Source organism: Manis pentadactyla, chromosome 8, assembly GCF_030020395.1.
Source record: "Manis pentadactyla isolate mManPen7 chromosome 8, mManPen7.hap1, whole genome shotgun sequence".
NCBI lineage: Eukaryota > Metazoa > Chordata > Mammalia > Pholidota > Manidae > Manis > Manis pentadactyla.
In genome coordinates this window covers 74,010,894-74,025,503 of record NC_080026.1, presented here as the reverse complement: position 1 = coordinate 74,025,503, position 14,610 = coordinate 74,010,894, and the positions used below count along the sequence as shown (strand labels likewise).

General features: G+C 41.9%; 1 protein-coding gene and 1 long non-coding RNA gene across 2 annotated transcripts in view; one reads left to right on the top strand and one right to left on the bottom strand.

Moving 5' to 3' along the window:
- Window positions 1-9,895, bottom strand: part of PRKG1 (protein kinase cGMP-dependent 1) — a 1,239,474-nt gene extending 1,229,579 nt beyond the window's left edge. The window contains exon 1 of the mRNA XM_036924011.2: window positions 9,630-9,895. Within this exon, the coding sequence (XP_036779906.1) occupies window positions 9,630-9,895 (266 nt within the window). The remainder of the gene's footprint in view (window positions 1-9,629) is intronic.
- Window positions 5,287-14,610, top strand: part of LOC130684579 (uncharacterized) — a 75,631-nt gene continuing 66,307 nt past the window's right edge. Inside the window, exon 1 of the long non-coding RNA XR_008998909.1 lies at window positions 5,287-9,682. This is a non-coding gene — a long non-coding RNA (uncharacterized LOC130684579). The remainder of the gene's footprint in view (window positions 9,683-14,610) is intronic.

Sequence of the window (14,610 nt, the reverse complement as noted above, 5' to 3'; positions counted from 1 at the left end):
GATCTAATTTATTCTTATAGTAATTGCCTTTTAGTTCTTTACCTGGAGGGACAGGAGTGAGTAGGAAGCCATTCCCTTTACTTTATCTCTTCACACACATACTTTTCCCCACCATTAATTAATTTTTCATTATTTCTCTTAGTTTTCTTCATTCCACCAAATACGAGTCGAGAGCTTTCCTCACAGGGCTTTTAGGGATTTCCTTCAGACTGACAGTAATGCTCCAAGAACTCTCCAGGCAGGGGGTACGGTGTCCGTTTCTCTTTTGGTTGAAGACAAACTCCAGAGAAAAGCACTACACTTTGGCTTTTGAACACATTCCCCCAAATCACGACTAACTGTGAACCTGACATGCTTTCTAAATATTTGAACCCTGATATTAAGAGAGTTACACGTTTGAGAATGTATTTTAAAATCAACGGAAGGCCATTCCCGACTACTAGTTGTACAATTGCTAAATATTGTTCTCCTTATGCCATCTTGTGGTTGTTTTTGAAATCTCACTCTTTCCCTCCTTCCATCCCTCCATCCCTCTTTCCCTCCCTGCTTCCCTCTTTGTACCCCCTTCCCTCCTATCTTTTCGAGGGTACCTGGATCCACATCTTAAGGATTCCCTTTCTTAAGTGGACAGGGACACAGCCTACACTATGCCCTGAAGGAAGAAAGGTTACTGCAGATTCCTCCTCCTGCCTCTAATACTCAGACTTCTTTCTTTGTATATTTTCCTCATTTTTCCACAAACCCATTCTTTTAACAATGATAATTTTTAAAAACTCTTTGTCCTTATTTAAATTAGTCTGCTTTCCTATAAGCAAAGGGGATGCAGATTACAGGAAAATAAATTGTATTTTTTGAAAGATTTTCCCTCCCAAGCATTTTCCAAATTGTTTTTTTACAAAGAAAGAAGGAATGAAAGCATCATGTATTTCTGGCTACAAAATGCCACACTACCACCCTTCACAGTCAGAGTTCCTTTCAGGATCCAAGAAGGAACCCTGAGGACAAGATAAGAGGCTGCGCTGTACTCAGACACACTCCAGGAGGAGAGAACACCCCCAGAGACCCCAGGCTGGAGGGAGACAGGCAGGCAGCCTGCAGTCCCTCACTGTTTCCCAGCTATCCTGTTCACCTACAGGCTCTGCTGTGGCAAGGCAAAGGAATTCATAAATCTGGGGGGAAATCATAAGTTTTACTGATGATAGAGTAAAGTGAGTAGTTTTCAACCAGACTGATTTATCATAGAACAAGAATATGTCTCATAAAAATCACCATTTCCATCTGACTCTATGTCCTCACTCCAGTTTCTGTGGAGAAGTGACAGACAGCCATCCAAGGAGTCACCCGAAGATGGGCAGAAAGATAACTAGCCAGAATCTTCCAAAACAGGGTAGAGATAGCAAGAAAACCAACGTGGAAACAATACATTCCATTCCTCATTGAGAGTGACTTTAAAACAATCCTTCCCTACCCTCTTCCGTGCACCCACAGCTATGTTACATACAATCTGTACTTTAACGCTTTTTTCTTAAACCTTAGCTTTATTCTAAGCAGTAAGAGCCACATCACATGGATTTGATGTGTCTCTTACATATTTTCCTCTACCACTCACTGACACTCCTAACTGTTCATATAAAATAAATTCATTTGTGTCCCACCTACAAATATTCCTGGTTCCACCGATCATATGAACAGCACACTTGGGGAAATGTTGCTCTGAAGTATATGTGATAAGTAGAGTGGAGTGAATCTTAAGTGTCACAGGGTTAGGATTTTGATTTCTTTGAACCATAGTTCAGATCAAAAGCTCTCAAACATTTTTTCTGCACTGACTCACAAGATGGATGATGTTCCCATGTGTAACACACTCTTGTGAAAAGACAAGACTGTCTGTGGCAATTTCCTGCCATATATTTGCAATCCCACCAGTCAAGAGAGTTAATCAGAATGCAAGGAAAAGACTAGCCTTAGGGAGATGCTTGTGAATATGCTCAGCCTTATCTTCTAAAAAACAAAGAATTCATGAACTTTTATTTTTAAACCATTATTTTACTCATTTTAACTCACAGCTAATTAAATCCATACCACTATGTGTCATGACACACAGCTGAAATCTGCTGGAGTAAGACATAGGATATTGAATTGAATATTTTAGAGTGATCGAACTCTTGGGGAGGAGATCGAATTAAATATAAACTGGTTTTATTCTCTAGAAGGTTCATTGTTCTTTTTCAATGTGTTTGTTTTGAATACTTCCTAGATATGTGCTGCTCTTCTTACCCTTTTCCCCAAAATTAACATGTGGGAAGAGAAAAATATGGTAAGTTGAGGATTTTATTTGGTTGGAATTTTTCTGTAAACAGACCTGGTTTCTACCCGGGGGTTTACAACCTAAGATAAAAATGAAATTTTCTATTTTGAGAATTTTTAGCATATACAGCCAAGTTCCTTGGTGGCCAAGTGATACATGAAATTAGCATTATCCATACCATGTGGGGAATGAAAGGCATCAGGAAAAATATTAACATTTACCCAAAGGCTTTAGATTTGCTTGTGAGACAATAACAGTGTCATCTAGCTGAATTAACAGACCTACAAATATTTGTAAGAGGCAAACACACAGGTATGTTAGGATCCATATAAGGTTTGTTAGCAGATTTTGCAGCATTTGAAGTCAGAGTGCTCAAATAGAGACACACATCAGAGGATTTAAAACACATTTTGAAGCACTCTCTAAATTGGCCTGCAAAGGAAGGACGCTTCGAATTAGCAACAAGTATGATATGCTGTATAATAGTTATCACAAGTAAAAAATTCAAATGAAGTCCTAACAGGGTAATTGCGGTAGATATCTTACTGATTCGCTTTAATCAACAAACCCTCAGATGAAATCAGCACATTCATGTTACTGCCTTGCACACGAAAGTGTTATCACAGTGTTCACACACCTAACAAAATCAACCCAAATCAACTCCTACTACCAGCATACTAGCTGTTCAGGATTAATTTTCAAGAATATGTCAAACGTATAAGCACCACCAAAAAAAAAAAAATGGTAAAACACGCAGGCAGCCCCCTGGACAGGACAAATTATAGATAGTATTTTGAAATTTCCTAGTCAATATAAACTTCACATTGCTTGAATTTAAAACCACATTTTTTTCCAAGGAGGTATGAGTTTCCATTATATTCACATATAAGAAACAATATGAAAATGTTAAAAATAAAAGCAACACATGTATGCCAGAGTCTGCAGTCCACCAGGGATGTTTAGTGAGTAGTGCAGAGTAAGGTTATAAGTTTTTAAAAAAAGAATCTACTTGAGAACAACAATAAATAAAATGAGATTAGTTCTATCAGCCTTTAATAAAATGAATCTATTTCAAAGATAAACATTTTCTGGAAATACCTATTTTTCACTGAGCAAGTATTTTCAAGCTTTGTGTGTGTGAAATATAAGCAATTAACAAATAATTGTTTTCAAGCCAATGGAACTCAAACATACAGCATCTGAGACATCTGAAGACTTGAGAGATTTTAAAAGGTTAGAGTAATATCTTGAGCAAAACTCTGTCCTACCTTTGCCGTTATATAATTTTTTGCAAATGAAAAAGATCTGGCAGGAGTTGTGGAGGTCAAGATAGAACAGAGAAACACAGGGACCCCAAAGAGAGTCACACAGCACAAGCAGACCCAAGAACAAAGAAAAGGAGGTGGAACACCATCACTGGCTACCAGTAGAAGGTAGTACTGCAACAGAGAACAAAAAAGACTGGTGCCAGTACCCTGTTCTGGGGAACAGTATTGAGCTGTGTACCCAACACCAAGCACAAGCATTTGATAAACTACAAGATGCTGCAATCTATCTTACCATAACAGCCCAAGAAGTAAATCCTCCTTTCCATAAGAAATCGAGCAGGGCCAACCTAGAGGAGTTTCAGAATAATGACTATTGTAAGAAGTGTAAATTCACAGTGGCAATGGGTGTGTGTGTGTATATAGATATAGATACAACATGCATACATACACATACACATACAGCCTGTTTTCTCTTGAGGGAACCAACAGTACGCTAACAAAGCTAAACTCAAGGTCAGTACTCCTTTTTGACAATTCTCAAACTTGTGCGCTTTCACTTTTGTGAAACAGGATATGCTATCCCTGGTTTATCTCAGAGCTCAAAGTAACTTCCAAGAGCCACAAGAACCCTAGATAACATAGGGTCCTGAACTCTGATAAGCAAATTCTCAATGGCAAGTGAAAATAATTATTCATACTCTGAGCAACTATGAAATCACCTGAAAATCTTATCAAAAGAAAGGGTTTTAATGCACTCAGCATCTCCTACACAGTACGGTGAGGGGGCACTGGGAAACAGTCATTTAGTCAGGAAACAGGAAACAGATATGACATCTTTTGTTTTTTCAGGTCTGTTAGAAATAGTTTCATGAGGGTCAGTCAAATTTCTAATGAATGCATAATTGAAAATAAGCTTTCAAACTATACATTTATCAATGATCCAAATGGAACATGAACTCCTGGGTGTACTATGAATAAATTCAGATTATATGTGATTTCAAAACTCAAACGACCCTCAAAACAAAGTATGTCTTAAATAGTAAGTATAAACAAATGACTAAATTAATGACATCAATTGACTGACTCTGGTAACTGATCCAAAATTAAGCCACCTAAATGATCTTTCTGATCCCATTTCTAAGATCCTTTAAAAGGCACTTCAGAAACTATTTGCTCAGTTTTCTCATCACTAAAACCAGGGTATTACCCACCTCATGTACGGCTTTGACTAGAAAGTAGGTGTGAAGAGCGTATGCTCAAATTCTGTCTCCTTCATGTTACACACGACCAAGACACAAGGATGTTGACAAACCATCTTATCTAGAAATCCTCCCCTCGCCTCCTCAGCCTGTCTCCCCTTTAACTATTGTGGTAAATACTACTTAACTAAGCAAACAAAATGAATGTCTCCTCCCAAAATCTCCTGTTAAAACATTACTATGTGAAACCAGAAAGGATAACTAGTTAACCAGCTGTTATACTGTCAGCTTGTAATAAATTCCTTCTGATGTTTAGGCTTGGTAGGGATGAAGGGATCAGCATAAGAGGTCTACAAGGCAAAGGAGGCAACCAAGATTTCCCAACTGCCCTATCCCTTCAGCCCTGCCTGTGACATGACACTGAGCTGGAGAAGTTGGCTGAGGAAAGAGGGCAATGGAAAGATGGTAAATGACAACCCCAAGAGCAGGACCTCCTGAGGACCTCCCAGCCAAGCACAGCACACCCCACGCATCTGTGTTGGACACAAGAACCCACTGCTCACTTTTTCATGAGGCCAGTTGCCTCTAAGACGTTTATAAAAAATCCTTTTCTAAGTTAGGGCAAGTTCATTTCTTTCTATTTGAAAGGACTCACCCATTACTAAGGTGAAACAAGCCTGATTCTGAGACTTTAGAGTGTCTCAGTTTAGAACTTGGGCTCTAAAAACCACAGGGTGTGGGTCTGAAACTGGTCTCTGGCATGTTCTAGCTGTGAGGCCTTAGGCAAGCGGCTTTTTTAAGCCTGATTCCCCACGTGTCATTTAGGAGTGCTGTGAGAAAACAAGGAGTTGCCGTAGGTAAAGGGCTTATTAGCATTGTGATGAGATTGCTAAGATTGGCTATCTTTATTATCGTTATCCTTGCTATTTTAAAGCATTGTATTTTCCTTATGAACAATTAATAATCTGGCCCCAGATTTCAGATAGGACCTGCTCATTTTATTGAAGTTGCTTATATCAAAATCAGGCCAAATCCCTTGACGAAGTCTGAAGGTTAAACCAGACCCGAATTGAATCAGAGATGCAAAAAGCAACGAATTTTCTGGGGCATCCATCCCAAAGCATCCATGTCCCAGTGAAAAGAAATTCAAATTCCGTATGATGCATTTACATCATCATGAATCAAGGGATTTGTGACAAGAATAGCTCAAATAGTTTTGGATTACAGTCTAACATTTCTATAACAGATCAATATGGATTCCAGTCTTTGATTAAGCTAATTTAAAAACAACAGCAACTGTTTGCAGTCCTCTGAGCTAACTGGACAGCCAAAATAAGGGATTTAGGTGTGTATAAAAAAATTAAGAGAAAGAATTAAGGATATAGGTGATCCTTAATGTGGAGTATATGCAGGGAATCAACAGAGCACAGAAAAGTATGAGAAAAACTTGGAGTTATTTGGCAGAAAGTAATACATACATATAAAATATCATCATCGTCATCCTAGATACCGCTTTGAGTGATAATCACTTGATCCCTACTGGGCATTTCTGAGGGGTCTGAAAATGAGTACTGCAATAAGTCGGATGTTTTCTTTTTAAACACGATCATCACATTGTATACTTGATACTTAAAGTGAGAGCTCAGATCTTCCCTTTCCCTGGTATAATTTTCATCTAAGCATTCCTTAGATACTTAGATCATTCTTAATGGAGATTGTGCCTTATACCCTCTGTGGACACATGGAAATCTGGCTAATTGGACTGACTTGATTACAGTAGTTGGTGAATTCTCCAATCTCCTTCCACTGCAATAAATGCTTATGATATTCTTGTCACCTATTAAGTAACTGTTTTAGATTGTAATCATTTTTGAAAACAGTGGTTACAGGCAAAAGCTCTTTTACATTCTGCACACCAAACAGAATTCCTATGCTTTCAAAATGTTTCTTTTCTTGTTTGTATAACTGGGTGTCCTAGTAAAGTCTGAAGCAAACTCATAGCATAAATAGCTGTCACTCAGATCCTACAGCACCTTCAACTGAACGTCAGCTTTGCCATAAAGGAGTCCCTTTCAGCCTCAGGAAGCCCATCAGGATGGCAGAGCTTTAAAAAAAAATGATGTATGAGGTGATGGAATGCTTACTCCCCAAATTCAAACTTCTGAAAATTAGAAAATACACTTTTCTTTTGAAAGCACCTTATTTGCTGTTCAATGTTATATCCCAGAAAAAATTTTTAATTATTTGCTTTCTTGGCCGAAATGATGTGACCTGTCAATAATAATTAAGGTAGTTTTGTCTCTTTCAGTGCTAGGAGGAGTACCTAATTCCAATGGTTACTATCCCCATATATTATACCTGTCAAAATTCTTCAAACTCTAATGAGTCAGCTTGCTGAAAATACATTCCACACTTCCATTTGAAAGTAGAAAACTAAGTGCTGAGTGGGAAAAAGTTTACCCCAATTCCAGTGTAAATCAGCACAGAAAGGAAGCCGGCAAACACTCCAACTACTTGCTGTAGACACAAACATGCGCTCGACCCCGATTGCGCGTGATCCACTCTCATAATGACTGTTCCTACCCCTAACACGAAAATGCTGGGGAAAAGTAAGACAATGTGGACGCATGAAAGATTAGCCATTTCCTACCAGAACACACAAAAACTCCTCTCACTCCTAGAGACATTTCTTGTCAGGGAAAATAACAGTGCCTCTTGGAGAGCTAGCTCCTGAATGAGAGTGGACTCTGGGAAGGAGAGCTTCCCTCTGTCCTCTCCAGACTCCGGTGACATCTTCTCTCTGCTGCAAAGCGGAGCTGGTTACTCTTTGAGGGGCACAGCCCAGACACAAAGATGTGAAATTTCAAAAATGTGATCAAGGCCAGCCCGTCCGCCCTGGGAGGCTAGCAGCTGCCGAGTGACCGCTGATGAAGTGGCTTCTGAAGGAGGTGGGCAGATTGATTCCAGCTGCTGAGAGCAGGGCAGGGCAGTGGCCCGGAATGCACAGCCCGGCCAGGCAAGACACAGCAGCAGCTTCCCGACCAAGGGCAAGGCCAAATATGAGCTCTGTGTGTGTTTGCAGCCTGAGCCTGAGGGAAGGAAGAATGTCATTGTTCCATCAGTCAGGGGCTTTCGAGGCACGCTGGGCCAAAAGGTGCCATGTGCACAGTGTCATTTTATAAGTGGACCGTTGCTCAGGATATCTGAAAGTTGTCCCCTGAGACGTGGCTTCAGAATGGGCCCACAGTTCCTAAGCGAATCCTTTCGGCTGGATTCCTGTTTTCCTCCCCCACCCAATCCCAGCTCCTGGCCCTCTTCCAATAGCTCTTAACCCCTGCCCAACCCCCTCTGCTCCCCTCCCCCACTGCACACAAACACCGTAATCGACATGCAGAAACAGGGAAAGGGTGCAGTGGAGAAGTGGGGGATACTGAGAGCCCTGGGACTGTCCTGGATGGAGACGGGACAAAACACGCTCCTTAGACATGCTGGCCTCAAAGTCAAAGAGCTCAATGGGAGGGACTAATTTAGGGGTCCCCTGAGGGCCCCAAACTCAGACACCAAGTGATCTAAGGGGAGGGAAGGGGTAAGAGGTAGGCGGGCATGAAGGCCCGCCTAATGGAATATTCAATATCCTGCAAAATGCACTTTCGGCCGTGCACTTCCAGAGACTAAAAGCCAGTAATGGGCTTTGGAGTCTGCACTTCCTCTCCCTAATGTCCAGAGGCGCTTTAAAGCTGCAGCCAATCGATCAGCCTTCTCCGGTGAAGGCGGCGAGTGGGGTGCAAAAGCTTCCTGCTTGTGGCCAAAATCACCCGGCCTCCTCTGCACACCACGAATGGGCGACACACAACTTTGAACTGGCAGGATTTGAGTCTTCAGTAACCGGGAGGAGGAAAGCAAGGAGCCTGAAGGCGCCGGAGAAACAGACCCCTCCCTCTTCATCCGAACTTTTCCAGGGAGAGACTCAGAAAGAAGACAAACAATGTGGGTGCATTATCCACCCGGGGATAGGGCTGACCAGTAGCCCCAAACCTGCTTCAGGTGCAAGGTCATGGAGCCGCCTCCAAGCCCAGGGCAGCCCCAGATGTAGCACTTCTGAGAAGGACACAGAGTAAACGAATATCCAGAAAGAGGGGTTTCTTTGTAATTTCATGCTGACATCACAGCTGCCTTCAAAGTGACCCTGGGAATAACCCGCGCCACCACCATCCCAGAGGCCAGGTCGCTGCAGCGGAGACGCGCCCGGGTCCCGCCTCCCCACGTCCCTGAGCTCTCGCAGGACTTGGGTTCTGAGCAAGTTCAGTCCCTAAACTGAACCCACGCCTCCCCAGCCTCCCGTTGCCCCTCCGCAGGAGGCTCCAGCGGCCCCACTGAGCACGCCCCGCGGCCTGGGTCTGGGGGTCGCCTCAGGGAAGCTCTCCAGGCCGGGATGGGCAGGGTTCTGTCCCAGCGTGGGTGCCCCCACAGGGGTGCGCGAACGAAACACACAGTGACTGCGTCCGGGTGCGGAGTGGCCAAGTTAGCTGGTGCAAGAAAACTTTCCGTGGTCCTTCTCCCCACCCCCACGCCACCGGGGCCCGTCTCCCCAAGGAGCTCGCCTTTCCCAGCCCCGGCCGGGACAAGCACAGCACGTGATGGGCAGAAATAAAAATAAACACTTCCCATTCCCCGGCCGTGGGGCCACCCCCACTCCGCGCACGCCGCGAGCAGGGGGCGCCCGGGCTGACCAGCCCCGGCCGCTGGAGCCCGGATCCCCCAGTGCCTGAGTCGCCGCCCGGGTCGGGCCCCGGGCCCACCCGGCCGGAGGGGTGGCCTGCGCTCTAGCCCTCCGCACCGCGCCCTGGCGCCTACCTTTCGGATTTGGTGAACTTCCGGAACGCCTGTCGGAGGTCGTGGAAGGACCGGTACGTCTGCGGCTCAGCTGAGATGCCCTGCGCCCGGGTGGTCCGCGGGCCGATGTGGGTCGAGGGCACGGGCAGCACAGACTGGCATTTGTGGAGCTTCCTCTTCAGCTCCTGGATTTCCTCCTCCTTCTCTGACAGCCGTTTCTCCAGCTCTTTGATCCTCTCTTCCTTGAGCATGAGAATCTTGGCAAAGTCTTCCTCCAGCTCGCTCATTTTTTCCCTGAGCCCCTCCGCAAAACTTTTTCTTGGGCGGCGGCTGGGACGACGGCTGGGAGAGGCGAGCGCAGAGTGAGTGAGTGATTGGGGCGCTAAGTGCTCGAGCGCAGCTGAGTGCTGCCCCGAATGCGGCGGGGAGCCCTTCCTTCGATCCACTTCTGCTGAATGGACTAAAAGCACCGAGGGGAGGATGAGGAGTCAACAGCGATGGAGAGGAGAGGCAGAGTGCTAATCCCCAGCCTCTCCGGGGAATAGGTGATTATCTTTCATTGAGAAACCAATTAGAGCTGCCCTTCCTCCCGGGAGACCCCCGCCCCCGTCCCCCTTTCCCAGTCCCTCCTTGAGAACAGGAGAGCGCACCACCCCACCGAGAGCTAGGAGAGTTGGACCAGAGAGTGCGGTCTCACCCCATCACACAGTAATCACTCCTCCACGCTATATGGTACCAAAGGAAAGAGGTGGGGTGGAGGGGGGGTGGAGGAGCTTTATGCCACTTGATCCTTGAAATAGCAACAATTACCATGTGATCTGGCAGATGACGCAGCGCTTGTAACTGGAGCCTAAAGACTTTGTGGTGTGTGTGTGTGTGTGTGTGTGCGTGTGCGTGTGCGTGTGCGTGTGCGTGTGTGTGTGTGATTTCATAAATACTAAGCTGGCTTCAGACAATAATCTACATGAATTCATCTTTGTTTTCACCTTTTACTTCTGCTCTAGATGAGAAGGGAGGGTGTATGTGTGTTTTTCTTAGGGTGAAGCCCTGTGGTTGTGACCCCAAGTAATAGGGATGATGGGGTAGTAGCAGTTCCAGGTTTTCTCAGCAAAAAATTTTACTGGAAATAGTGGAATGTTGGTAGGGAAGTTGGATGACTATGCATAGGATAATGAGCCAAATGTTTACAGAAAATAGAAAGGCCATGGGTTGATTGTAAACCTCTTAAGAGTCTGATTTTTATTTCATCAGCTACAGTTAAAATCTGTTTATTGACCATTCAAGTTATATCACAACATGGTCCTCCATGGTTGTGAAGTGTTAGCCACCAGTGCTAAACTGCTGGCTCACCCACAAGTTCCAGTTTTAGGAAGAAATTGCATCAGTCATCCATATTTGTCCCTCACTTGCGACCCCAGCACCTCACCCATGCTAAAGAGATTTTTTCTACCCAGGAGAGCCATAGTAATTCCTACACTTTTTTTTTTTATATGTATATGTCACAAAAAGCATTTTGCTTAACAAATCACTGTTTAAGAGTTTAGGTATGTGAGAGGAGCATTTCTTCAGGTAATGATCAACAAATTAGCAAATCTTTTTCTAATGGAAGAAGTAGATTCAAACTAAGATACCAAAGGATTGTCTCTGAAATAGCAGCTTTTCTTTAAAAGGAAGATCGATATAAACTCATTGGCTGCTTATAAAAACCAAACAAAACCAAACCACTTTCTACATTCTCTGAAACACCTCAGGAAAAGCAGGTATATACTTTAGTTTATAAAGAAACCCTAAAATACATCCTATTATGGAGAATTCTTTTTTATACTTACTGTTAGTCCTACTCATCTGATTATTTTAAATTAAAAACATTTCAAACCACTTCTGAATTTCTTAACCACACCAGATGCTCAAGACTGACTTTGTCTACTCCTATTTGAGAAAGGGTTCTCTGTCTTGTTACTATTCCATTGCTTCTGTCTATGAGCAACTTAATCTGCTATGATCCTTTTAGAAACACTCAAAATAATTGACACTTAAAAATGATACATTAGAAAAAAACTTTTATCACGTTAATAAATCTAGGCATAGGTTCAACTTTATTTATAGAAGAGATAGAAATAGTTTTTAAATGACTCTTAAATGGACAGGTCTTTTTCAAGTCTTACACTATCTTCTGTGCAGATATTCATATATGTTTCTCCTGCTTAATTAAAAAAAAAACACTTAGATCAAGATTTCAGACACACCTCAAAACCCAAAATTTGTCCCTATCTTCCAAAATTAATCTTATTTTTGAATAAGTCATTTTAACTTAAGTGATGTTGACAACTAATAACATTAACTAATCACAAAAAGTGATTATTTTTAAGCTAATGTGCATTAGCTTTAAAGATATTAAGAAATATTTAATGTAGAGCACAAGAAATACTTAAGATGGCTTGGTCGAAGAATTGAACATTGAATTATTTAAGACCATAGCATTTGAGAGCTGAATGCAACCCTGAGGATGATCTAACACAACCACCCTATATTATAAAGGAGAAAAATTAGATCTTGAAAGGTAAATTCCAAGACCACCCAAGGGTGTACGTTTGAATCGAGGATTCCTAATGCCCACGCAGGGTGCTTTGGCTATCACACTTCTCCTAGCTTGAAAATTGAAAATCTGGAAATTCTACTATTCTGACAATCTAGTGCTCAAAGATATGACTTTACCCTTTGTTCTTTGCTTTCAAATCTGTAGCAGTTAAGTTTCAATTGTCAAAGCAAAAGTACTAGTAAAACCTTTTCTTTTTCCTTAAAGGAGAAGGTCGCCATCTAGTGCCCTTGGAGAAATTTGCTAAATAAAAATCTTAATCGCAGGGAAGCCAGGTTAAGTACAACAGTACCTGTAAGAGTGTTTTCATGTTTTATATTTGAGAGAGATAAATAAAACATGCTGAATTTTGTGTCAGACTAAAATATTTTTTAAAATTTTAAGTATTTTGGCCACTGGATAATGATGACAGTGGTGGTAAACCCTGATTGTTTTATATGTGCCAGTACAGGGCTAAACCCCTGATGTAACTGCTGTTAATCCCCATGATAACTCTGTAAATTAGGCGCTGTTCTTCATCCCCACATTATAGATGGAGAAATGGGTGCTTAGCCAGATTAAATAACTTGCCCATGGTACAGTGTCCAGATTTTGACTCCCAGTCTTAATCCCTGTTCCATCAAGGGATGCAACTGATGAGCTAAGAACATTGGATTTGAAACAAAAAGATCTCAAAGGTATTAAAATGTCCATTTCTCTATGAGCCGAATGACAAACAAAACCAAAAGTTCTTTGTTAATGGGGATACACTGGGTTTAAAATCCCATATAACCCAGATAAGTCTCTAAGACTCTGGCTTCTCAACAATCAATCTCTTTACCAAAGTCATTTCCTTATAATTCTTTGGGATATATTACATATTTCATATACAATTTCAAATGTTCTTTTAAAAAAATACACGTACCTTCAAATGTTATGATGGTGCTTTGCCTCTCTACCATATGCCCTAAAAAGCACACTTTCTAAAGAACCTGAGGCCTTATAGATATGAGTAGCTAACAGGGAATTCCTGTCCTTTCATCTAAATCAGTGTCATAGGGGACACTGAGAGCACAGTGTCTATGAAAAAAGTTTAAAAATAATAAAACTGACTAAACATCAGTCTGCTTTTTATTATCCCTGTATGCCAGGAGTTCTAAACAATGTCAGTGATTAAATACTCCTGCCCCAAAGCATTGTGTTGGTCTAAGTTCAAGCAGTTGCAGCTTTTACTGTAGAACAGGTGGACCACCCATGGAACAGCACTGACCTTGTTACATGTCACAAAGATCCAGAACAAAGAAAATAGTCATGTGAAGATGGTTTGAATGGGGTCCCATAGATACAGCAGAGAAGTGCAGAAGAAAGGTTTGGGGGAATGAAAATAGAGGTACAAGCTCTTGAGGTGGTTAGAATGGGGAGAGGGTGGGTGGAGAAAACTGAAACCAACTATTGCCAATGCCCTACATACAAACACTTCTTTGGGTTACAAAAATAACAGTACTTGTAGAAAACTGCATGCAATATATTTTCCATCAAGGGATGCAACTGATGAGCTAAGAACACTGAATTTGGAACAAAATGATCTACATTTATGTCTCAGCTCAATCATTTCCCAATCTGTGCTCTTGGGCAAGTCCCTTAATTTCTCTGGAATTATTTACCTAATTTGTAAAATGAGAAGTGGGAGTTACATACAGTCCCCTTTACCTTTCTACTTTTAATGATTCAGTGGAATTCTGCTTTCCCTGTGACTCGCCTTTTGAAATTATCCATCTGTTCTTGCAAACAACATCCATCCATGGACTTTGGCTGAGTTTAAAACTTTGACAAGAAAGAGTTAAGCTGGAATCTGGTCGGACCTATAAAGATTACAGTGTACTTTGTGATTAGTAGAGGCTTGGAGCATTTTCAGTTAATTCCACATCACACTAAACATGGCTTTAACATTGTCATCTAAACCATGTTCTAGTGATCATCCACTGTGGCCACATCCTAGGCAAGATAAAAGCTTGAAGTCCTGAAATGCACCCACATCTATGTTAGCCACCACACACAACATGAAAATAGCAAATGAAGTGTTGCCTCAGTTAAACAAACTTCAAAATTAGCTTCCATTTATTGAATTTACTTAATAAATCATAGGTTATATTTTTTTCATTGGTCCCTACCAAAAAACATACATAAATGCTTTTACCATGTAGTCTTATTGACCTAAATGGAATGTTGTCTCATGCTGCAAGCAATAGGAAAAGCATTTATGATTTTCTATGATTTTTGAGATATCTATTTACAGGTTAGGAAAAAAATAATTTTCCCTGGAAATTCTGAAAAATAAAAATAAAGAGATTACAATTAAATATTACAGAAATCAAGATCTGCAGTATATTAAGGACCTTGGACCTAGATTATGGAGACAGACGCTGT